This window comes from Marmota flaviventris, chromosome 17, assembly GCF_047511675.1.
Source record: "Marmota flaviventris isolate mMarFla1 chromosome 17, mMarFla1.hap1, whole genome shotgun sequence".
NCBI classification, from domain to species: Eukaryota; Metazoa; Chordata; class Mammalia; order Rodentia; family Sciuridae; genus Marmota; species Marmota flaviventris.
In genome coordinates this window covers 59618745-59643467 of record NC_092514.1, presented here as the reverse complement: position 1 = coordinate 59643467, position 24723 = coordinate 59618745, and the positions used below count along the sequence as shown (strand labels likewise).

The 24723-nt window shown below is 42.9% G+C and overlaps 2 protein-coding genes, 1 long non-coding RNA gene and 1 pseudogene across 6 annotated transcripts in view; 3 read left to right on the top strand and 1 right to left on the bottom strand.

The window, feature by feature from the left end:
• Positions 1 to 14905, top strand: part of Nbr1 (NBR1 autophagy cargo receptor) — a 27848-nt gene extending 12943 nt beyond the window's left edge. Inside the window, exons 10-22 of one of the 4 annotated variants that reach the window (XM_027947099.3) lie at positions 406 to 615; positions 2055 to 2214; positions 2309 to 2599; positions 3253 to 3396; positions 3848 to 3923; positions 4431 to 4541; positions 4777 to 4941; positions 5379 to 5456; positions 6860 to 7259; positions 8043 to 8134; positions 9539 to 9596; positions 10205 to 10310; positions 13176 to 14905. In XM_027947099.3, coding sequence (XP_027802900.2) covers positions 406 to 615; positions 2055 to 2214; positions 2309 to 2599; positions 3253 to 3396; positions 3848 to 3923; positions 4431 to 4541; positions 4777 to 4941; positions 5379 to 5456; positions 6860 to 7259; positions 8043 to 8134; positions 9539 to 9596; positions 10205 to 10310; positions 13176 to 13349 — 2065 coding nt within the window. In that variant the 3' untranslated portion in view covers positions 13350 to 14905. Of the gene's footprint in view, positions 1 to 405; positions 616 to 2054; positions 2215 to 2308; positions 2600 to 3252; positions 3397 to 3847; positions 3924 to 4430; positions 4542 to 4776; positions 4942 to 5378; positions 5457 to 6859; positions 7260 to 8042; positions 8135 to 9523; positions 9597 to 10204; positions 10311 to 13175 lie in introns of all 4 variants that reach the window. The other 3 variants (XM_027947098.3, XR_011705021.1, XM_027947100.3) reach the window with 3 other exon arrangements.
• On the bottom strand, positions 14078 to 23221 carry LOC139702387 (uncharacterized). The gene is made up of 3 exons (XR_011705027.1): positions 23004 to 23221; positions 17275 to 17366; positions 14078 to 15500 (listed from the first exon to the last, which is right to left on the bottom strand). It is a non-coding gene; the product is annotated as an uncharacterized lncRNA (long non-coding RNA).
• Positions 15417 to 24723, top strand: Tmem106a (transmembrane protein 106A). The gene is made up of 8 exons (XM_027947148.3): positions 15417 to 15509; positions 16735 to 16950; positions 17462 to 17525; positions 20130 to 20283; positions 21909 to 22049; positions 22158 to 22201; positions 22794 to 22847; positions 23215 to 24723. The coding sequence occupies exons 2-8, from the start codon at positions 16755 to 16757 to the stop codon at positions 23333 to 23335; spliced, it is 774 nt and encodes a 257-aa protein (XP_027802949.1). The 5' UTR covers positions 15417 to 15509; positions 16735 to 16754; the 3' UTR covers positions 23336 to 24723.
• LOC114102055 (U6 spliceosomal RNA) lies at positions 20921 to 21020 on the top strand (annotated as a pseudogene).

The window sequence follows — 24723 nt, the reverse complement described above, 5'->3', positions numbered from 1 at the left end:
GGTTCGCTCCTCAGCACCACATAAAAATGAATGAGTGGAATAAAAGTACTGTGTCCAATTACAACTAAAAAATTAAAAAAAAAAAAAGACTGGGATATAGCTCAATAGTAAAGTGCCCCTGGGTTCAATTACCAGTACTCAAAAAAACAAAAACAAAAAATATGGTGATAATATGTAATGTCATAGACTGTAGATAGTCTCCTTATTTCTACTCTTTTTGTTGATGTGCTATAATGAAGGCAATTATCCAAAGCTAATGAAGTGGCAATGATAACCGTACTAGAATTTAAGAAGCTAAATTAGAAGTTGACACTGATAAGGACTGGACTTGGCTCCAAATTGCTTTGAGATTTGTTTGTGAGTGCATTTCTTGTTTTTTAAAGACGTTTGTTTATTATCTCACAGGCTCCAGAAACAGGTTGATAAGAATTTTCTTAAAGCAGAAAAGCAGAGATTGCGAGCTGAGAAGAAACAGCGTAAAGCAGAGGTCAAGGAACTTAAAAAGCAGCTTAAACTTCACAGGAAGATTCATCTTTGGAATTCTATCCATGGACTGCAGAGCCCCAAGTCCTCTTTGGGCCGACCTGAGAGCTTGCTGCAGTCTAACACCCTAATGTAAGCCTAGGGCCATGGTGGGGGTCAAAAACTTCAGGTCCAGCTCTCTAAAACTGTAACTTAAGCTTTATTTATTTATTTTTATTCTTTCATGTTGGGGGTTTCTCTAGGTTGCCTAGGCTGGTCTTGAACTCCTGGGCTCAAGCAAACCTCCTGGCTCAGCCTCTCAAGTAACTGGGACTACAGACATGTGCCACTGTGCTTGGCTAGCCATCTTTTATCTTTATCCATTGGCGGCTCCTAATATGCACATCTTGAAACTTCCTATTCTTTGGACTGGGGATATAGCTCAATATTAGAGTATTTGCCTAGCATGTGCAAGGCCCTAGATTCAATTCCAGTATCTCAAAAAATAATAACTTCCATTCTCTGATCCTAGCTTTATTAATGGGTGGTTTAATGGTTATTTTTGACGTTTGCTTTATTGCCTTCTTCAGAAAGTTAGAAACTAGTAAGGCTCAGAACTGGGATGGTTGTGACCCCTTTTTGATGGAAGCAATCTAGATTTGAAGCGAAAGGGAAAAATGATTTAAGAGTTTTACACTCCAGTTGTTTTTATATGGACCCTTTTAATTTTCTTCCTCATGTTTTGATTTATGGTCTAGGAGCTGTAGCTTAGTGTGGAGTGCTTGCTTAGCATTCCTAGGCCTGGAATTTGATCCTCAGTACCACCACCAAAAAAATAAGGACAGTTTTTTTGGGGTTTTATTGTCATTTTGATTTGTTTTTTTGGTACTGGGGATTGAATCCAGGGGTATGTTACTACTGAGCTATATCCCAAGTTCTTTTTATCTTTTATTTTTAGACAGGGTCTTGCTTATTTGCTGTTGTTCTCACTAAATTGCCCAGGCTGAACTTGAACTTGCAGTCCTCCTGCCTTAATCTCCCAAGTTGCTGGGATTGCAGATGTGTACCAGCATGCCCACAACACTTTTTATTATTATTATTTGGGGGAAGTTGGGAGTTACTGAAGATTTAACCCAGAGGCACTCTACTACTGAGCCACATCCCCAGCACCCCTCCGCTTCTTTTATATATATATATATAATATATATATTTTTTTTTTTAGTTGTAGATGGATACAATACCTTTATTTTATTTACTTATTTTCATGTGGTGCTGAGGATCAAACCCAGTGCCTCACACGGGCAAGGCAAGCGCTCTACCGCTAAGCCACAACCCCAGTCTCCCAGCCCTTTTTTTATTTTTCATTTTGAGACAGATCTAAGTTGCTGAGGCTGGCTTTGAACTCATGATCCTTCTAGCTCAGACTCCCGAGTCACTGGGATTATAGGCATATGCTACTGTGCCTGGCTCACATTTTAAGGCAAATGCATTAGTACGTCCTCAAGAGTCAGTCAGCTTCTAGAGTCAATGTGAGATATTCTTAAGCCATCACACCCAACAGCAAGTGACTAAGCATCTGAATTTGTCTTCAGGCTCCCCTTGCAACCCTGTGCCCCAGTTATGCCAACACTCAGTGCAGCATTTGTGGATGAGAATTTGCCTGATGGGACTCATCTTCAGCCAGGAACCAAGTTTATAAAACACTGGAGAATGAAAAATACAGGAAATGTAAAGTGGAGTGCAGACACAAAGGTATTTTTTCTCACAAAAAGTGAAGATGAGGTGATTTAAAATGCCATAGCTTTCACCTGACAAGCTTTCTTTCTCTGGTCACTGTTCTTTTCAGCTCAAGTTCATGTGGGGAAATTTGACTTTGGCTTCTACAGAAAAGAAGGATGTTTTGGTTCCCTGCCTAAAGGCAGGCCATGTGGGGGTTGTGTCTGTGGAGTTCATCGCCCCAACCTTGGAGGGAACATACACTTCCCATTGGCGTCTTTCTCACAAAGGCCAGCAGTTTGGGCCTCGAGTCTGGTGCAGTATCATAGTGGATCCTTTCCCCTCTGCAGAGAGCCCTGATAACATTGAAAGGGGCCTGATTGGTGCAAGCAAAGCTGATGATCTCACCTGCCAGCAAGAGGTGAGGATTGATAGACTTTGGTTCAGTATGCCAAGGTATTTTCTCAAGAATTAGGGCAGATGTGAGTAAGACTAAAATAACTTACTTATAGCTGGCTGTTCTTCCAGAAATCATGAAAGGTTAGTGTGTTGGTCATCTTTCTGTCACTGTAACAAAATACCTGAGATAATTAACTTAAAAAGAGAAAGGTTGGGGGCTGGGGATATAGCTCAGTTGGTAGGATGCTTACTTGGTGTGCACAGGCCCTGGCTGTAGTCTCCAGCACAACAAAAAGAGCGGGTTTTTTTGGGGGGTGGGGGGCTGGTTTGGGAGGGGGGTAGCTAGTTTTTTGTTTTGATACTGGGAGTTGAATCCAGGGGTGCTTTATCGCTGAACTACATTCCCAGCCTTTTTTATTTTTTGAGACAGGGTGTTGTTAAGTTGCTGAGGCTGGCTTTGAACTTGCGATCCTCCTGCTTCAGCCTCCTGAGTTGCTGGGATTACAGGCGTGTGCCACTGTACCTGGCCCTTTGTACTATTTTAATTCTAAAATTATTAGATCTCATCATCAGTTTTAAATGTAGTTCGTGTGTGTGTGTGTGTTTCAGGGGAGAGGTATTATGAGCCTGTTTTGTTGCGGGCCTAAATTTGTCCCCAATGGTTTGACTTTATAGGTTCTTCTGGCTAAAGAAGAAATTCCACTGGGTGAAGTGACTCAGCAGACAGAAGGGACAGGAACCTGTATTCTACAGAAGACAAAAAATGTTTCCAGCGAGAGAGAACTCTACATTCCATCTGTGGACCTTCTGACTGCACAGGTGGAAGATTCAGCACTTTGAGGGGCAAGGGACAAGAGAAACCACACTGGGGAAAGAGTTTTTAACCTTGTTGAAGAGAAGGTGGTATAGCCATAGGTGGTTCCCAGGCAAATGTAATTAATAGGAATGAGATCACCCAATGTACTAAGTTTCTGAACTTGAGTTTTTACTAATTGAATTAGGAATTCAGTCCTGTGCTTAACTGCAACTTTCCTTTAGTTGTCTCTTTGTTTTAGCCTGTCTGGTTTACCTTCATATCCACCGCATTTTTTCTGTTTCTTGACATTTGGTCATGTGAACATCTAGTTCCCATTTAACTCTTTTTGTTTTCACTTGACTGATGGGAGGCATGAATTCAGTTGAATCCAGGATGGTCTGCAAATGAACTACAGATCTCATCAAAACAACACAGTCACTACAAGCTGCCTAACATGGCCTGTATTTTTTCTAGGACCTGCTGTCCTTTGAGCTATTGGATATAAACATTGTTCAGGAGTTGGAGAGAGTACCTCACAACACACCTGTGGGTAAGACTGTCACTCAGTTTATGGTGGTTATGTTATTATCAGGCACAAAGGTACTGTAGCCTATGCTGTGGTAGTTGCTGTTTTATTCTGAAGAAATAGATGGCAAGGATTTCTCCTACAATGTGATTTTAAAGCTGCACCCATGGGTCCGTTTTCCTTCTTTCCTTCCCATTATCTATCAGAAGCAACATGAAAGTTTGTGCAGGGCTTCTCCACCATAGAGGGATCATTTTCTCTATTTTCCTGCCTTTTTTCCTTTATATTTCATGATTTTATATCTTGGCCATTGCCTTGCAGGCCAAGTAACTGTTTTATGATCCTTCCCAAATTGGTTGATCTGTCTGAGGTAGTTGCACACCTGTTGGTCTACAGGTGTTGAAGCATATCTGGTTTTATTTTAGCCCTGCAGGAGGTGTGAAACCTATGAACTGCTACTTCTGGACACTTGACTGTTTATGATGTGATGCTTTTTCTCAGTTGATGGTTCTCCTGTCTTCAATTCTCCAGATATGACTCCCTGCATGTCTCCTCTGCCACATGACAGTCCTTTAATAGAGAAGCCAGGCTTGGGGCAGATTCAGGAAGAAAGTGAAGGGGCGGGATTTAAAGCACTTCCTGGTAAGGGATTAAATATCTGTAATGCATTTGCAGCCTCCCTAATACCACATCCGTTTTTAACTCTTGTTTCTTACTAACCTTAACATATAAATGGGTGTCCAAGAGCATCTCACTTGTCTCCCTAGATGGCACAGAGAGCAGCTATTCCTTGACCTGGTCTTAGCGTGGATAATGAATAGTGAAAGTCCTCAAATCTTGAAACACCAAGTGCAGACAAGGTTTATGTCTCTTTCAGATTCCACAGTATCCACAAAGAGAAAAGCTGAGAACATTGCTTCAGTGGAGGAAGCAGAAGAAGACCTGAGTGGGACCCAGTTTGTGTGTGAGACTGTAATCCGATCCCTTACCTTGGATGCTGCCCCAGACCACAACCCACCTTGCAGACAGAAGTCCCTGCAAAGTGAGTTCTCCCTGCATTTTCACCAGCCAGCAGGGTGACACCTGAATTGTGATTGCCAGACCTGAATAGTTAGAAGTACTCTATCTACTTCATTGAGAGGCGAGGGAACATGATCTTTGTTAGAAACTGATGACATGTATTCTTTAGACTATGCATGCTGTCTGATTCTTCTCATTAAAGAATCAAGATCAAAGGATTATGGGCACACACCCATAATCCCAGCTACTTGGGAGGCTTAGGCAGGAGGATCCCAAGTTTGAGGCCAGCCTGGGCAACATAGCAAGACTCTGTCTCAGAATAAATATTAATACAGGATGTAGCTCAGTGGTAGAGCATTTGTATAGCATGTACAGAGTTGTAGGTTCAGTCTTCAGTATACCACCAAAAAGAGAGAGAGAGAGAAGAAGATGCCCTAACTTATTTCTGCACTTTCTCAGGGTCAGAATTACAGCTGCATTCCACAGAGGAACAGCAATCAGTTGTTTTGCCTGGATTCTGCAGAAAGGAGTCTTCCCGTAAGTTGACAGAGCTCTTCGGCACAGACCCCTGTTAGCATCTAAGTTGTCTGCTTTCTCCAAGAGCAATAGTCAGGAAAATAGTGAGGAGAAGAAGGAATACCAAACTAAGTTTTTTGTGGGTTTTTTTTTTTTGTGTGTGTGTGTGTGTGTATGGGGGGGTGCGTACCGGCGATAGAACACAGGGGCCCTCAACCACAGAGCCACATATCCAGCCCTATTTTGTATTTTATTTAGAGACAGGGTCTCACTGAGTTGCTTAGAGCCTCACTTTTGCTGAGGCTGGCTTTGAACTCATGATCCTCCTGCCTCAGCCTCCAAAGCCCCTAGGATTACCAGGTGTGTGCCAACATACCCAGCTCCAAACTAAATTTCTTACCGTTAAATCCTGCTATAATAAATATCTCTGTAGTTGTGCACCGTGGTGGACACCTGTAATCCCAGCGCTTGGAAGGCTGAAACAGGAAGATCATGAGTTGAAAGCCAGCCTTAACAATGATAAGGTGCTAAGCAACTCAGTGAGATCCTGTCTCTAAATAAAATACAAAATAAGGCTGGAGATGTGGCTCAGCAGGCGAGTGCCCCTGAGTTCAATCCCCGGTACTTTAAATAAATAAATAAATACTTTTGTAACAGAAAATTCTAGAGTCAAGTAGGTAGAGCCAATAGTATGTATTTTAAGAACTGTCCAAAAATTCAAATTCTGGTGCATAAAAATAATACAGAGCCATGTGGACTATAAGTTTGAGGCTAGCCTGGGCAACTTAGACTCAGTTTCAAGATTGAAAAGGTAGGTGCAGAGCACTAGGGATGTAGCCCAATGATAGTACATCCCTGGTTTAATCCCAAGTACCACCCAAAAAGGGGGGGCATCTAATTTGATCGGTACTCTTAAATATGATTTGTCTCACTTTTGTTTAAAGTATACACATATATGACAAATATTTATGTTTTTTTCAAACATGTGTAGTGTAACAAAAAGCCCTGGAAGGGCTTATCAAAATGCCCCGTCCTTTTTCCTCTTCATATGATGGTGCCTCCTCTTTTTCAGATTTGTATCGTTGGGCTGAGGGTGTAGCTCAGTGGTAGAGTGCTTGCCTAACATGCGTGAGCCCTGGCTTCAATCCCCAGTTCTGCAAAAAAAAAAAAAAAGATTCATATTGCTTGTCAGGAGCCTGGATGTTCTACCTGCCTTGTTTTTGTGAGCTTTGGTTCTTTGTTTTTGCATAGTCTTCAAATTTGGAGTAAAGCCTTGGTTCCAATAGCAGCCCTTCCCTTTGGTTCTTCCCTCTCCTCTGGCATTTATAATTCTAGCTCATGATTCACAAAGCTTTACCAAGTAAGAATAACACCAGAGGCTGCTTTTAGGATTCTACATTCAATTGATTACTTTCATCCTTTAGTGAAATTTGCGTTGCCTGAAGAAGGACCACTTGGAGATGAGCAGGAAGAGATTGTTATGGAGGAGGATGAAGAGGAGGAACTCAAAGATGAAGTTCAGAGTCAGTCCTCTGCTTCCTCAGAGGATTATATCATTATCCTACCTGAGTGTTTTGATACCAGCCGCCCCCTAGGGGACTCCATGTATAGCTCTGCACTCTCACAGCCAGGCCTGGATCGAGGAGCTGAAGGCGAGCCTGGGGTTGAGGCTGGACAGGAACCAGCAGAGGCTGGGGAGAGACTTCCTGGAGAGAAGAACCAGCCACAGGAGCACAGCATCAGTGACATCCTCACAACCTCACAGACTCTGGAAACAGTTCCCCTAATTCCAGAGGTGGTGGGCCTCCCACCACCACTTTCCAGGTACCATTCACACCCACCTCAGCTGGGGTGTTCTTCAGAGGTGAAATAGAGTGGGAAGAGACAACTTAATCTCAAAATATTTTTTTTCATCTGTTTGGGAAGAGACTATTTCCTGTAGTGAAGTCTGAATTTAGATGAATAAAAGTCATATTTTCCAGTATTTGTGGATTTGGGATTTAAAGAAATACTTGTTTTAGTCAACCTTAGATATCTGAATATAGCCTGTCTACTTATTTTTTGATTATTGAGAAACAGTTTTTAAACACAAACATCCCTGGACTTTCCCCTGTTCTGTTGATTCATGAGTAAAGGCAGCAAAAACTTATTTATATATTAACCCAAAGCATAATTAGGAAGCTAAATCCATTATGGAAAAAATACACTACAAAACCAGAAAGAAATTATTTAAATTTCTACTAGATCTGAATTATTGCTTGTTCCTAATAGTATAAAATGTTGGAGCCTTGAGTATAATTTACCATTTTCCGAGGAAGCTAGACATTTCCCTTTGTTTATATCACTTGAAGTAATGTGGAAGTAACCAGACTGAAGCCAATCTTTCTAACTTGATCATGGTTCAGCAGAAAAGCCAGGAATAGAATGTAGCCCTTGTGACAGAATTGCTAAGTTCTCTGGATCAAAAATGTAAAGCCACTATGAAGAATTTGGCATTGCTGTGCTGTGTTTACTTTTCTCCACCATTACCATAGATGGTTTGATTTTGTTTTGTTTTGCATGAATAGATGTTTTTAACTTACTTGGAATATTGTGTCTTTCTGAAAGGAGCCCTCCTTGTGTACAGCATGGTTCCCCAGGAGTGGATTTACCAGTTATCATACCAGAAGTTTCTTCAGTCCCTGACCAGATCAGAGGAGGTAATGAATAGCTTGAACGTCATCTCTTTTTCTTTGTTCCTTTCTAATGGAAACCAGGTATAAATAGGCTCTCCATCTTCATAATTCTTGGCAGTTTTTAGAAACTTGCCTTTTCCTTCTTTCTTCCCTCATACTTTCTTATTTCTATTCTCTAGCTAAATATTTATTAAATGAGACCTCCTAGAGGTAGGTATTGTGCTATAATGGACAGGCACATATAGTATAAAATGTTGGAGCTTTGAGTACAATTTACCATTTTCCCGGGAAGCTAGACATTTCCCTTTGTTTACAAAAAAAATTTTTAAAAAGAAAGAAAGAAAGACTTCAAACACTGTGAACAGATTGCCACTTGCCTCTATAATGGCCGTGATGTGACTTAGGATACACTAGGTACTTATGGATGCTGCATCTAAGCAACAGCTCTTTTGCTTTTAGAGCCCAGAGGCTCATCAGGTTAGTATAGGTTTCTAGCTCTAGTCCCACCTTTCCTGACGGAGCCCTTGTGGCAGTTCAGTTAATGCCTGTGGGTCTGTTTCCTTATCTATAAAATCAGGATTTTAGAACTGGATGCATTGGCATAGCATTGATGTGGGAGGATCTCTTGAGCTCATAAGTTTAAGATCTACCTGGGTGCTGAGTGTATTGGTGCACACCATAATCCCAATGATTTGGGAGGCTAAGGCAGGAGGATCACAAGTTCAAGGCCAGCCTTAGCAACTTAGTGAAGCCCAAAACAATTTAGCAAGACCCTGTCTCAAAATAAAAAATGAAAAGGGCTGGGGATGTGGCCCAGTGGTTAAGCACCCCTGGGTTCAATTTCTGGTATCTAAAATATTAAATAAATAAATAACTGACCTACCTGAGCAGTAGAGCGAGACATACCATCTCTCCCCACTTCCACCCCCGCAAAATCAGGACAGTATCACTGTGAACTTGTGATTAGGCTCTCAACATCACTTCTCACTCTTCCCCAAAAAGTCAAGCGTAAAAACATTTGAGAACTAATGTATCAATGTGATAGGATTGTAGGCTTAATTTTTTGGATCAATCAATAGTCATTTTACATTTCTGGATAGTTTCTCTGTATTACTTCCCTAAACAGAACTTCCCAAACATTAAAAAAAAGAGAGAGAAATACATGGGGCTGGAGTTGTAGCTTAGCAGTAGAGTGCTCACTTAGCACAGGTGAGGCCCTGGGTTCGATCCTCACCACCACATAAAAATAAGTAAATAAAATAAAGGCATTGTGTCCATCTACACCTAAAAAATAAATTTAAAAAAGAAAGAAAGACTTCAAACACTGTGAACAGATTGCCACCTGCCTCTATGATAGCCATGATGTGACTTAGGATACACTAGGTACTTATGGATGCTGCATCTAACCAACAGCTCTTTTGCTTTTAGAGCCCAGAGGCTCATCAGGACTTGTAAACAGCAGACAGAAGAGCTATGACCACTCAAGGTAACGACCTTGTGCAGTCTCTTCTTCAGAAGCAGGTGGATATCCTAGTATTGCTTCTGCTTCAAAGAGCCTCTCAGAGCATGTGTCCATTTTCAGAGAGCAGAAAAAAAGAGCATTTTTTCTTGTTCCGATTTCTCCTAAGGCTTGTGAGCAACACTGGACAGAGGGCTAAAACTGATATTTAAGTGTTTTTGAATTCCAGACAAAAAAGGAGTGCCCTAAAGTTCACCTCACTCTTAGTGCCAGAGAAAGCAGGAAGGTCAAGCCCAGTGTACATCTTAGTAATTTTTTCATAGACTCACTTGCCTCTCTCAGTACCCCAGTGTGCCCATGACCACATTAATAATCAACTAGGACTGAAAGCTTTCATGATAACCAGAGTGGTGTGATTCCTGCAGTGCCCATACAATGTACCAGTAGAGCTGGGCCCTACATCAAACCAAGATAGCTAGAAAACTGATAAAAATCATCACATTGTCTTTTTACGTCTGATTTTTTTTTTTTTTTTTCCTTAAGGAAATTTTTTTTTCAGGGATTAGCACCCAGATTATCTTATAAGAAGTAATGGTTTGTTGTATTTGGGGAGATAATTTGGTTTTCCTCTGTAGGTACCACCATGGGAGCAGCATTGCTGGAGGACTGGTGAAGGGGGCTTTGTCTGTTGCTGCCTCTGCATACAAGGCCCTATTTTCTGCACCACCAGTCACTGCACAGGTTAGTGTATGTTTTATTTTCCTGAACCTCAATTCACAAATCACCAATGAAAACGATGGCATCTGTCTGGATTGGCCAGTAAACTAACATTGTGGAAAGAGCATAGGCTTTAGATTGAGAAAGGAGCTAGTCCAAGTGTTGGCACTACGGGATAAATAAGACACTGGTTCTTGCCCAAAGATGATGGGAAACAAGAGAGGTGAACACATTTACAGTACAGGGTAAGATACTATGCTGGTATAATCAAACAGATGAAACATTTCAGCCTCACTAGTAGATAATACCTGAACTGAGTCCTAAAGGATAAAGCAAATGTTTGTCAGGGAAGAGTGATAGAGTATTATGGGGCTGGGGTTATGGCTCAGCGGTAGAGTGCTTGCCTAGCACATGCGAGGCCCTGGGTTCGATCCTCAGCACCACATAAAAATAAATACAAAAAATAAAGTTTTTAAAAATAAAAAGAGTGATAGAGTATTATAAGCCAGGCATGATGGTGCACACCTATTATCCCAGCTACTCAGGAGGCTGATGCAAGAGAGTCACAAGTTCAAGTCAAGCCTGGGCAACTCAGCAAGACTTTCATCTCTTTAAAACAAAAAGAGTGTTGTAGACAAAGGGAATAGCTAGTAATAAAAAAGACTTGGAAATATGAATGTAGAGGGTGCTTCTGGTCTGAAAAGAATAAGAAAAGACCAACTGTAGATTAAGGGGTTAGATTTTATTTTAATACTAATGAAGAGCCATACAATGTTTCTAAGGAAGTGATTAACAGGAACATATTTGTTCTTAGTGAGATCACTCTGCTATAATCTGGAGGCTTGGATAGAGCCAGTAAAGAAATCCATATGAAAACCCACGTATATAGCTAGAAAGGAAGCTTCAAAGAAATAATTAAAAATATAAATCTCAGAACTTGGAGACCATAATTAAGTGACTAAAAACAAGTCAAGGATAAATCCCAAGTCTATGTTACACAGTTCATAGTAGCATGCATTATGAGCGGCTATGCAGGCAGGATATATTTGAGTAAGAGGAGAATAGGAATTCAGTTTTGGATAGGGTTGTTTGAGGCATAGCCTAGTAAAAGTAAAGATAACCAGAGTACAGTGAATACATACATCTGGATCACAGGGGAGAGGTTTGGCTTGGTGACAAAGTTTGAGAGCCTTTTTGCATACAGGTTATAGTAAGAGCCATGTGGATGGATGAGATTATCCAGGAAGAATGGGGAAGGCAAAAAGGAGCCTTAACCATCAGGGAAAGGAAAATCCTGCAAAGAAGACAAAACTAGGAAGAAAATGAAGAATTATCTACTAGAATTTAGGAAGTTTTAATGAGAGGGATGTATTCAGCAGTGTTAGTTTCTGCGGAGAGGTGTGAACTGGTAATGAGGAATTTTGAGAGTTCAAGTATGCCTCACTTTCCAATAGACTACAAAGAGAGGAAAGAGAGCAGAAGTCTTGGGCATGGTTGGTATGCCTATAATTCCAGCTATGGGAGGCTAAGGCAGGAGGATCATAAATTCAAGACCAGCTTCAGCAACTTAACAATACCCTGTCTCAAAATTTTAAAAAGCACTGTGTATGTAGCTTTGTGATAAAGCACCCCTGGGTTCAAGCCTCAGTGCTGGGAAGAAAAAAGGGGGCAAATATCAGAAGGAGACATTTGTAAAGATGAGTGAGACTTGAAGTGTGCAAGCCAGTAATGAAAGGGGTTAACAATAAAGATGATAGAACAATCAATGGAGAAAGATTTCCGAGGTGGTAAGAGGTAAAGAGATACAAAGCAACGTCCATGTGGAAGGATTAAACCTGGAAAGAAGGATTGATAATCTATTCCGAAATAAGAGGAAGAAGGGAACATTGGAATTAGGTATAGAGAAAATTGCCAGAGACTGCTCAACATGTTTACATACTTTCTCAACAAGCCTGCAACATAGAGGTATGATGTATCTGCATTTCATAAATTTAGGATTGACACTCACCCCAATTGGTGAGTTAATGGTAGAGTGAGGGTTGGGGCCTAAGCTTGTCTGTCTGCAAAGTCAGTCATCTTTCTGCTCTACAGTTTCCCCCTCCCCAATCTGTGAAGTAGAGATAATAATAGACCAACCATTTAAGGAAGTAATTTTGACCACAGAAGGGCTTAGCTTAAAGAGGGGAGTAGTGAATGTTAGCTTCCTCATAACTTGGACCACTTTATTTTGAAGGAAAAAGTAAAAAATACTATAGGATATCATTTCCCAAGCAGTTTTTGTCTACCTCCTCTGTATATCAGATAGAATTTCTCATGCCATCTTCCTGTAACAGTCTCTTTCCTTGCTTATATTTGCCCCATCATCACAATGATCTTCATGTTCATAGTGCCCCTAAGCCTTGTTTTCTACTTTTACCTCATCTGGTCAAAGAATGCTTCTTTCTGAAAGTCCTCTCTGAAGCCATCTCCTAGTTCTCTTTTTAAAATGTAGCCTTTATTTATTTTTTGATGGATCTTTATTTTACTATATGTGGTGCTGAGAATCGAACCCAGTGCCTCACATATGGTAGGCAAATGCTCTACCACTGAGCCACAACCCCAGGGCACCCCGCCCCCCCGCCGCCCCCCACCCCATACCTCTTCTCCTAGTTCTAAGGATAGTTCATCATCTCCCAGCTTTTTCTTTGGGTACTGACAGACCTAATTTGAAGCATATTTCCTCAGCTCAGAAGACCCATTAATGTCAGGTAGACAGGAATATCGTACCCTTGCATCTAGTTTCTTTGCATTTTGAATAAATCTGGAAAGACTAGTATGGCAAGATAATAAAAATTTGCAGGATAAACAAATTATACAGAAAATGTTGTCTACTTTTTTTTGTCTGCACAGCCAATAGTTTCTGAAGATCAGACAGCAGCTCTGATGGCCCATCTCTTTGAAATGGGATTCTGTGACAGGCAGCTGAACCTAAGGCTGTTGAAGAAACACAATTACAACATCCTGCAGGTTGTGACAGAACTCCTTCAGGTCAACAACAATGACTGGTACAGCCACCGATATTGAGGAGTGACCTTGTATTAAATAACTGCCTGCTGCTCAGAGATGATCTTTATTCTTTCATTGGGGTGTGGGGTAGAAGCCCTTGCTTGTTTTTTAAACTGATGAGTCTATATGGAGATCATCATTGAATTGTCAAGACAATACCCATTACAATATATTTTGGAACAAATCAAAGACCAGAACTTAAATTTTCACTTTAGGAATTGGATGAATAGGAGGAAGCTGTTTTTCAATTGATTTGGATAAAATTCCCTTCTCCATTTCAGTGCATTGAAGAGTGTAATTTGAACTTCCTGTAGAACCTTTTTTTGTTGTTGTTGTTCCCTGCTTGTATTGAAGTTAAATATTTTTGTTCAGTTCATGTGGATGTTTTTAATGGGGATATCTGTTGTTAGTTTTTTGAACTGGAAGTTGTTTTCAAGACCTATGATTTCTGTAACCAACTCCTAGCCTCAGTAACTTTCAATGTGGCATTGAAAGAGGATACAAGAACATGATAGAAGTATTGCTGCTCTTCCTTTTTCAAAGAAAAAATTATTTCCCTGCAAGAGTTATTAGTAAATGACACTGTTGCTTTCTGAGGACCACATTGGTGCATTTTGAATATCCACCTTGCAGGAATCTCATGAAAGGAGGGAAGAGTGTGCTAGTTAACTCACCAGCACCTAGTGAGCAGTGTCTATTGTAGTAATTTTGCATATATTTTCTTTTATTTTGCTAGTCTTATAGGGAAGGAAAATACCCCCTCTATTACTTAAAGGGAAAAGTCACTTTAACAGTTACCTTTTTTCTTCATGTCAGGGCAGATCTTATTTTACAGTAGAGTAAGGGAAGTGGAAACAGGTGAAAGGCAAGTTCCTATATTAATCTAAGTTCAGGATTGGAGGAGTGAATGTGGTGGGGGTCAAATAGGATATGCTACTGACTTCTTGAATATTTGAAATCCTTTCAAAGGTTATCTAGCCCTAGAGAGTCTAGAACAGGAAGTTGTGGTTGGTGTTTTTCAAAACCTGGATGGGGCAGACTCACTGATTTAACTCCAGGTTAAGTGAGAAAGAGATTGCTCCCAGGGACCCAGGTACTCATTTGTTTGTAGAAGGGAATCTTGGGGACAGTTGGTGAAGGAAGAGGTAACAAAAAACGCTAAATTATATTCATGAAAATTACTTCCTGAAAAGGAAAAATCTGAATCCCCAACCCTAAGGGGTAAGGATAATAAAGTAGTATTATTTAATCTGGTTGGCATTTATAATGAATGGCAATTTTAATTAGTCATAATGATGTTTATTTGCAGTATAACTCTTGAATGCTACTAAACAAGCCAGAATTCAGACTTCAAGCCAACCAGGCTGTTCATTATTTAAAATGTTTTGATCTTGGCTTCTAGAGCGATAGAGCTGCGGGTGTCTGTAATTGGATTGATTGGGGCAGGACCTGCCTGGACATTCTGGGTCCTGCAATAGGGGTCCAGAAGGGCCCGTGGGTCGGATAGTCCGGCCGGTTGTTCTTGTGCACAGCCACTTAAAGAATGGTGAAATAAATGTTCATTTAAACTCCTATATGTATCTGCTGGTCCTTACGGAAGCAGCGCCGGTACCCTCCCGTGACCTTTGAACATCGGACAGCTTCCCTTCTTTTCGTGGAGAGGGCGGGGTCCTGGAGCAGGGAGGGGCCGGAGGGGAGGGGCGGAGCTTCCCGCTGCTTCAAGTCGAAGCTTGGGGCGAGGGCTCAGTTCCCTCACTTTCAATTCCGAAAGCTGCCGTTTCTGTCGCTGCCGTCGTCCCTGGGTAAGGCATTCTCGGGACCCTCCTCTGCTTTCCTCTTTTGGAGGCAAGGGCCTTTTGTATCTCCTGCTCGCCCTACGTACACGCCGGTACTAAACTCGACTAAAGCTGTTTAGTAGAATGTGAAGCCCTCCTTCAATGAAATCCGACCTTTTCCGTCCACGCCCACCAGCTGGCCCTTGGCAGAGCCCCGATCCGGTTGAGAAACAGCTTGGCCTTGGAGGCAAGGACCCCTTCTCCCCCCAACTTCCGAAGTTCCCCCACGACTCCGCTGAAGGGCTAGTTGCCTGCGCTGGAGGCTCTTCTCCCCAAAGGCACATTCCAGAAGATTCACCTTCTTGCAACTGAAAAGGAATCCCGGATCCCATACCTAAACCAGGTGAGGCTTATTTTAGTCCAGAAAGATCAGAGTGGCTCAACTTACCCACCTCATTCTGGTACCACTCTTGGGGGTCTTTTTTTTTTTGGGGGGGGGGGGTCCAGATTTAGTCTTGCTCTCTCCTAATAAAGGGCAGACCCTGACATGACTAAGGGATTCCCCAGGCTTTCTTCCTACCCCATCTCAAAAGTAGTGAGGAAGACACTTTTGCTCGCACCTGGGATATTTTTAGACAGGTTCTTACCTACACCTGTGACCTGTAGCTTCCTTTCTCCTTTGTTTAAAGAGCAGTTGCCTTCCTATTAAGCCAGCAACGCCCAGGAGGCAGCCTTCCTCAAACCTCAGCCTTTCTGTCAGGGTGCTCTTAGAGGCATTTTTTAGAGTAATTGGGGAAGATGAAGGGACCTTCCAGATTGCTGCCCTCCCTGCCCTGAGCTTTATCCAGTTGCCTTCCTTTAAAATGACAGCTCAGCAACTTTCGAAGAAAAAAAGAACTGTACCGTTCTCTTGTGGAAGTTCCTTAAAGTGAAATAACTTCTGCTTTTCTTTGGTTTTCTTTTTTTGTAGGCAGATTGATTTAACAATAATTAAAGGAATTGAAAGGCATTTAAAGTTCCAATCTGAGAGCCCCATATAACTCTTCAAGTCTATCTTCCTTAGGTTTTAGCTTGCTTAGATTATGGTAGGGCTCATGCCAATTTTTTTTGTTGTTTGGTTGGGGGGGGGTGGTACTGGAGATTGAACCTAGGGGAGCTTAACCCTAAACCACATCTCCAGCCCTTTTGTTTTAAGACAGCTTCTCACTAAATTGCTGATGCTGGCCTTGAACTTGCTATCCTCCTGCTTCACCCTCTCCAGTTGATGGGATTACAGGTGTGCACCCCAATGCTTGGCTCTTTGCTAATCTTGATAACTTAAAACCAGAATTATGGGGCTGGGGATGCTCAGTGGTAGAGTGCTTGCCTAGTATGCATGAGGCACTGGGTTCCATCCTCACCACCACATAAAAATAAAGATATTGGGCTGGGATTGTGGCTCAGCAGTTGAGCGCTCGATTCTCAGCACCACATTAAAAAAAAAATAAAGGCATTGTGTTGTATCCATCTACAAAAAAAGAGTGTCTCTCTCTCTCTCTCTAAAAAATAAAGATATTGTGTCCAGCTAAAACTTAAAAAAAATTTTTTTAAAAGAAGTTTAATATTGAACTTTGTTCTTTTTTCACTAGTGAACCGCCCCCCTTGAAAAATGGGTGATATGTTCTCCCAGCTGGGCTGTCAGAAAGATGAAATCAAGTCAATACTGCCCCCCAACTCGGCCATTGGTGATACAGCTCCCAGCTACTCCAGCTTTGGAAGCAGCAAATCTCTTTGTTCCTGTGTGCCTGCTAGTGCCAAATTTGTGCCCTGCCCTACCTGCCAAGGCAGTGGGGAAATCCCCCGAGGTAAGTTGACCAAAGCTCTGGAAATAGCCTGGAATCCAGGAAGTGCTCTTGGCTAGCCAGTTTGAGGCAGCCCTTTTGAGTCTCCTTGAATGGTTGAATAGTGCTCTCAGCTCAGTCAGTATTAACCCATTTAGCCTTGGACTCCCTGCAGAGAACCCCCCCCTTCCTATATTAGATGTATTTTTCTGCCACTCTGCTCCCCAAGCATCACTCTGTGTCTTAGGATTCAGGAAGTTAACAAATGACCTCTCCAAAGAAGGTAAGCCTTTCTGATTCACTAGTGACTTTCAGAGAGTCGTATTACCTATTAGAAATCTTACTTACCTTCTGGTTCAAAGCTGAGCTAGCTACTTCAGTAGCACAACCCAAGGCTCTCAGTCCGGCTCTGAGGCTGAGGCTGCATGCCTCTGATACTGCTGTATAGAGTGGAGGAAGGATGCTTTTAGGAGGCTGGTCCAGGAAACATTTGTCATGACACATCTTGGTCCTCCCTCTCATCATCTTTCTACAGAGCTGGAGGAGCAGCTGGTGGCCCTCATCCCCTATGGGGACCAGAGGCTGAAGCCCAGACACACGTAAGCACTCTTTTTGCTCCATCTCCACAGGTCATCACCCCAGGGGGCTGCTTTACCCATTAGAGTCACCATTGTGATCCCTCCTAAATTTTTCCCATTGGTTCTTCTCCAGGTAGTCTGAGCTTCACCTGCCTCCTTGTTTCCAAAGATTTTCCTGGTTTAAGAATGATAGGGGGTTGGGGGACTGAGGTTGTGGCTCAGCGGTAGAATGCTCTAGAATGCTCTCTGGCCTAGCACGCTGGGTTCGATCCTCAGCACCACATAAAAATAAACAAAACAAAGGTATTAAAAAAGAAGAATGATAAGTGTTGGGGTTGGTGTTGTAGTTCAGGGGTAGAGTGTTTACCTAGCATGTGTGAGGCACTGGGTTTGATTCTCAGCACTGCATATATACAAATAAATAAAATAAAGGTCCATCAACAATTAAACCTGTATATATAAAATGGTAAGTGTCAGGTCTGGGATTATTCAGTGGTAGAACATTGCTTAGCATTTGTGAAGCCATAAATTCAATTCCCAGCACCATCCCCCCCCAAAATTTAAAGAATGATAATTGTTGTATATATGCTAATTACCCTGTTATATGCAATATATCTTATATTGAAGCATTACATTGTACCCATAAATATGTACAATTATTTGTCAATCAGAAAATTCACAGACTAGGGCTGTGTCTCAATGGTAAGACACTTGCCTACCATGTAGGAGGCCCTAGGTTTGATCCTCAGCACTGCAAAAAAAAAAAAAAAAATTAGGGGGTTCTGGGGGGATTGAACCCAAGGTCTTGTGCATGCAAGACAAGCACTCTACCAACTGAGCTATATCCCCAGCCCATGCAAAACCATTTTTTAAAAATAAAAACAGAGGCTAGGGTTGTGGTTCAGCAGTGGAGCGCTTGCCTAGCATGTGCAAGGACCTGGGTTCAATCCTCAGCACCATATAAAAATAAATAAAATTGGGGGTATTCTGTCCAACTACACCAAAAATAAAAATAAAACCAAACTGAGCACAGTAGAGCATGCCTGTAATCCCAGTGATTTTGGAAGCTGGGGCAAGGAGGATTACAAATTTAAAGCCAGAAACTTAGCAAAACTTTGTCTCAAAAAGGTCTGAGCTGGGCACGGTGGTGCACACCTATAATCCCAGCAGCTTGGGAGGCTGAAGCAGGAGGATCTAGAGTTCAAAGCCAGCCTCAGCAATGCGCTAAGCTTGAGCAAGGCGCTAAGCAACTCAGTGAGACCCTGTCTCTAAATAAAATACAAAATAGGGCTAGGGATGCCTCAGTGGTTGAGTGTCCCTGAGTTCAATACCTGGTACCCCCCCCCCAAAAAAAAAAAAGTCTAGGGATATAACTCTGTGGTACAGTGCCCCGGGTTCAATCCCCAAAACCTAAAGAATAAATAAAACATACACGAAATATGATTCAGTGGTAGAACACTTGTCTAACAGGTGTGAGGCCCTTGAGTTCAATCCCCAATGCATCAAAAATAGGAATAAAACTCTCCCCCACTTAACCACGCACAAAAAAATGAGCATAGCAGATATTGTCTGAGGCCACTTCCTACCTTTCCTGGAGTATCACTGCTTCAAGAGGCATGGTCCTTTCTCCAAAACAGAAAGGACCTGCAAATCCTCCTGGGAGGGAGGGGGTGGACCTGGCTGCAATTGGTTTGCAAATTGATTTGGGAAGTTGTTTCTTTTAAGAGCTTCTCTTGCCCTGGCAGTCTTTAGACCTGCTTTTTTTCTTCAAATTAGAGATAGAAAACCAGCTGCTGCCTATCCTGGCACAATTCAAAACCTCAGAAGTAGCCCTGGATTTTTTTTTTTTTTTTTTTTTTTTTTTGGCATGTCTGTGACCCTGTTTGTGAGATCAGGGTCCATTTGTTATGAATCCCTGCAACCTCCTCCCAAAATCCTCAGCTTGAGCTGGAGACCCTCCATACAGCCTTCCCACCACTACATCAGAATTAGAAACTAGCAATGCCCCTAATAAGATACAAAGTACTGTCTCTATTTTTTATTTTTAATTTTGTAGTTGTAGATGGACAGCATACCTTTACCTTTGTTTCATTTTTATGTGTGCTGAAGATGGAACCCAGTGGCCAGCCCAACTGTCTCTAATTATATCTGTTTTGAATTAGATAGATGGTTTCCTGTTCTGAATATTGCTTAACTAAATATACAAATCAGAACTCTCAAAAAATTAATGTGGACTTAGTTCTTCTAGTGATAATTACTAGCATTCATTGAGCTTTTTTACATGCCAGGACCTGTGATTAGTATTTTTCCATGTATTATATCATAGCAAATTCTATTACGTAGGTACAGTTATCTCCATTTTACAAAGAAAGTGGGAATTTGGGAGGGTAGGTGGGCTGCTCGACGTTATGAGGTCAACGGGGACAGGAAGGTGGGAATGGAAGCCAAGCTGCCTTCCTCTTAGTGCTGTGCTCCTTACTACCCATGCTGAACCACATCTGGAGAGCTAAATGAGCAGTCATGGAGGTGATATGTGTGGGGAGCCTTGTATCTGGAGAGGAGTGTGAGAACCCCAGGTTTCCTTGGTGTTCACACGCCTCCATCCTGTGTGCTGCTTTCCCACAGGAAGCTCTCTGTGTTCCTGGCAGTGTTCATCTGCCTGATGACTTCCTCCTCTATCATCTTTTTCCTGTTTCCCCGGTCCATCGGTGTGCAGCCTGCAGGCCTCAACTCCTCCACCGTGGCCTTTGATGAGTCTGACATCCACCTCAACATGACGGTGTGTGTGTAGTAGGTACCCTGGCTCTGCCCTCTGTACTTCCCTAAAGCCTTTGTCCAACTTAGGTGTGGATAGCCAAGGATCTTGTGGCACCCAGAGGAGAGAAGTAGGGAATAGCATGAGCTATCTGATAACAAATTGTATAGAACTGGAACTCTCTACAATCAGGGATCAGAATCCAGGTCAGATTAATAAATCATAGTGTGGAATAGAGTTGTCAGTGCCTGAAACTCTGGATGGACAGACAGAATGGAAAGAAGCCATATAAAATGGGACCGGATCCTAAGCCAGTGTGGTTTTTGTTCATTTGTTTTGAAATGTGGGTCTCACACTGTTGCCAAGGATGGTCCAAATCCTGGGCTCAAATGTTGGGTCCTCCTACTCAATGTTGGGACCCAGCCTCCTGAGTAGGTGAGACTACAGGCATGTGCTGCCACACCCAGCTCAATGTAGCTTTTTTTTTTTTTTAATGTTTTTATTTCTTGAGATGGGGTCTTGCTAAGTTATTGAGATGGTCTCAAATTTGTAATCCTCCTGCCTCAGCCTCATCTGTCACTGGGATTATAGACATGTGCCCTCTCACCTGGCTCAGTGCAACTTCTTAAAGGTGACCCCTCACCATTAAGAGCCCATTGGTGTGCTCGCTTCGGCAGCACATATACTAAAATTGGAACGATTAGCATGGCCCCTGCACACGAATGACCTGCAGGTTAGTTCGTGAAGCATTCCATATTTTGTGCAGTTCATAAAGACCATCTGACAATGGTAGGGTTTGAAGAAGTTACTTGTTCCGTATTGTGGTGATACCACAAGCCATACTGTCTGGTCCTCCTACTCAATGTTGGGACCCAAGTAGCCAACCATCAACACAGCATTCTGTTCACGTTACTATTAATAAATTACTGAAAATAATCCTTGTGTCTGTACCTGAAAACTTTTTTCCATTTGTCCGATTCTGCTTCTGACTTAAGCAGTGAACTTTATATCAGATTTCCTATAACAGAATCCTCCTGATACATGTTTTAAAAAAAGAGCCCATTGGAAGCTTGGCATGGTGGTTTACTCCTGTAATCCCAGTAGCTCAGGAGGCTGAGGCAGGAGGATTGCGAGTTCAAACCCAGACTCGGCAACAGTGAGGCACTAAGCAACTCGGTGAGACCCTGTCTCTAAATAAAATACAAAATAGGGCTGGGGATGTGGATGTGGCTCAGTGGTCAACGCCCCTGAGTTCAATCCCTGGTACCAAAAAAAAAAAAAAAAAGCCCAGTGGATATCCAGTCACAGTGGCACATGCCTATAATCCTAGCAACTCAGGAGGCTGAGGCAGGAGGATCACAAGTTCAAGGCCAGCCTCAGCAACTAAGTGAGGCTCTAAGCAACTTAGTGAGGTTCTGTCTCAAAAAGAGCTGGGGATGTGGCTCAGTGGTTAAGCTCCTCTAGGTTCAGTCTCCAGTATTTAAAAAAAAAAAAAAATTGGAGGAGCTCTTGGTACTGATTCTCTGCACCTAAGATCTGTCATGGTTGGGTGTGAATCTGGCCCAAGAGCCAGACTTCTGAAACTATTTGGCTTCTCCCTTTCAAAGATGAGCCACTCTTACCCTCCCTTTCCTTGTCTTTATCCCCAGAGTATCTTGAATATCTCCAATACCAACTACTACCCCATCACTGTGACCCAGCTGACCATCGAGGTTCTGCACCTGTCCCTTGTGGTAGGACAAGTTTCCAACAGTCTCTTCCTACACATCGGCCCTTTGGCCAGTGAACAGGTGACTTCCCTGACCCCAGCCAGCCTTGCCCGCAGATATTCAGATGTGTGTGGTGTTGGGAAGGAGCAGCCTAAGGTGAGGCTAACCTTGTGCCCATTTGGTTAACAGGTGTTTTATGCAGTAGCCAGCAGAATACAGGATGAAAACACATAGTGAGTACCTCTTGACCTCTTTTTCCCATAGTCCCTTACCTGACTTGGAAACCCATATAATACCCACTGGGTTTCCTCATTGCTTAGCAAACTACTCTTCAGCCTCTTAAGTCCTGTCCCCTTGTAGCTGGGACTTAAGCATACAAGGACTTAGGATCCTTAGCTCCTGCCTGTTGGGCCCAGATTGGAATGAAAAACAGGCTGGAATTTGGTTAATCTTTTCTAATTTTTTAAAATATTTATTTCTTTAATTTTTAGGTGGACACAGTATCTTTATTTCACATTTATGTGGTGCTGAGAACTGAACCCAGTGCCTCACACACACTAGGCAAGCTCACTACCACTTGAGCCACATCCCCAGCCCCTGGTTAATTTTTTCAATATGTGATCTTGGGGATCTGAATCACTGAGTAAAAGGAGTCTTTTGTTTTCTGCTAAGGGCAAGGCCAGCATGTACCTGGGCTAAGCACTGGGGGCTTGGAGTGATATTGCAATCAGGGCCATGGGGCCCTTCAGGACCTGCAGGTCTCCAAGTTTTCTGAGAGGCTGTTCAGTATGAAACGTGACCCCATGCTCTCTTTCTCTCTCTCAGCAAAATCTGTACCTGGCTGAAAATCAAAGTCCACCATGTACTTTTGCACATCCAGTAAGTAGGGCTTGGAGCTCTGGTGTCTCCTGTCCCACTTTTGACTTTATCCTCACCTCAGTTTTATCTCCTATGGGGAGAAAGAGTCGTTGCAGCTGACCCTGTGAATATTTGTCTCTGGAGAATAGCAAGTCCATACCTTTCTCTGGGTCTCACCTTGCTTATAAGTTATTGGTGTGGCAGTCCCAGGGTTGTCTGAAAGTTGCTGGAACACAGGTGGGGCAGCTGCTCCTGGTGCCTTGGAACAGCAGGGAACAGAAGGAAGGAGGAGGGAGGTTGAGGGAGCCAATCTTTCCCCGACAGCAAAACAGGGTCAGACCTGTCCTTTTCCTCCCAGACATGACAACAAAGCCTGCTTCCTCTCCAGGGGCACCTTGACCTGGTCCCACCTGAGCCATTCAGAGCAGCTAGTCTTTGACAGCTATGAATATGTGGACTGCCGGGGAAACATGTCAGTGCCACACCTGCTGATCCCTCACCCACCGTGACCCAACTGCTGTCCCTGTACCCTGGGCACCTGCAAACCTGGTCCACAACTCCACAGTGCCCCAAGAAGGACTGCAGTGACTCCCAAAGGAAGAGCCTCACTTTTCATCCCTTCCCACACCCTCAGCACAGGGAGCTTTGTGTGATGTTAATTTCATACACACACACCCCCTCTGATTTCTAAAGTTCTTTTAGAGCATCAGCTTCTGCCTTGGTCTGTCTTGAAGAAAGTCTGTCTTCCCTGGGGCATTCCTTGGAGTCCATTGACTGGTACCTGCCCTTTCTGTGCTAAGCATGTTGATTGCACAGCTCTACTGCGACACATCCTCCACCTGTCTGAACATGGGAAAAGCTGTAGTTTTATCTGGCTTTTAAAACATTGACCCTTTTTAGGTTCTCCACCCAGTGATAAGAAAGTGTCTTGGGGACATCCAATACTATCTACAAGGCCCTCAGATGTTCCCCTGTGCCTCTCTGCTTTGCTCATATGACACAGTGATGGTGGTAGCCTCTTCTCTCTGGTAATTTGTCCTCCACCCATCTAACGGAGTGGCAAGCCCTTTAACCCCCTGTTAGTGGGTTAGTGACTATCCCTGGTTTCTAGGAAGAAAAAGCTGCCTGCATCAAAAGCTTTTCCTTTAGACAGAACAATTGTACTTTTATTTCATGGCAGGAGTTAAAGTAAAAGGGGAGGGGAAGGAGGCACCTGGCACCCCCGAGTCTACACAAGAAAGAAGTTATGGCCAGAATCATTTTCAAATGTGTTTATCAAAGTTTCTAAGCCCACAAGCCAGAGTCTATGTGAGTGGACCCAGGCAGTTCAAACTGGGCCCAGCTTCTGTCTTGTGAAAGCCTGCAGGGGGTGAAGCTCTCAGTGTCTAGACAAAACTTCTGGGCTCTGTTCCACTTCCTCCTCTGCCCCAGATCCCACCCTCTGCTCCAAACAGCCCCTGCTCTCCAGGCTTTGTCACAAGGAGCCCATCCACTAGGACCAGGCTAGAGCCTCCCTTTCCTGTTGGTCAGGTAATTCCCAGGTTCCCATAGGGCTTCAAGTGGAGGTGATTTTGGTAGTTGAGCAAAGCAGGAATGATATCTGTTCTCTAAATAAGGTTAGGCCTTTACATGTGGAGTGACAAACCTAGGCAGTGGATGAAAGCTGAATTTGGAGTAAGGTAAATGGAGGGGACTGTGGTAAAAGAACTAGTAGACTAGCTGGGGCTGTGAGGGGGAGGAAGGAATCTGCTGGCTCTAAGCTCACACCTGGATAGTTGGGGTCAAGCTGGTGCCAACAAGAGTGCAGAAGTCCAAGGAGTCCAGCCTGAAGCTTCTGTATATAGGTCATCAAATGTAAAAGATTTATATTATACTCAATAAACTACATTCAACTGTG

Bases quoted from the DNA above. Each gene is read 5' to 3' on its own strand.
- Tmem106a (XM_027947148.3), top strand. From the start codon at position 16,755: ATGGGTGATATGTTCTCCCAGCTGGGCTGTCAGAAAGATGAAATCAAG. The intron at 16,951-17,461 runs GTAAGTTGACCA...ATCTTTCTACAG, and splicing joins CAGTGGGGAAATCCCCCGAG to AGCTGGAGGAGCAGCTGGTG. The intron at 20,284-21,908 runs GTGTGTGTGTAG...CTTTATCCCCAG, and splicing joins ACATCCACCTCAACATGACG to AGTATCTTGAATATCTCCAA.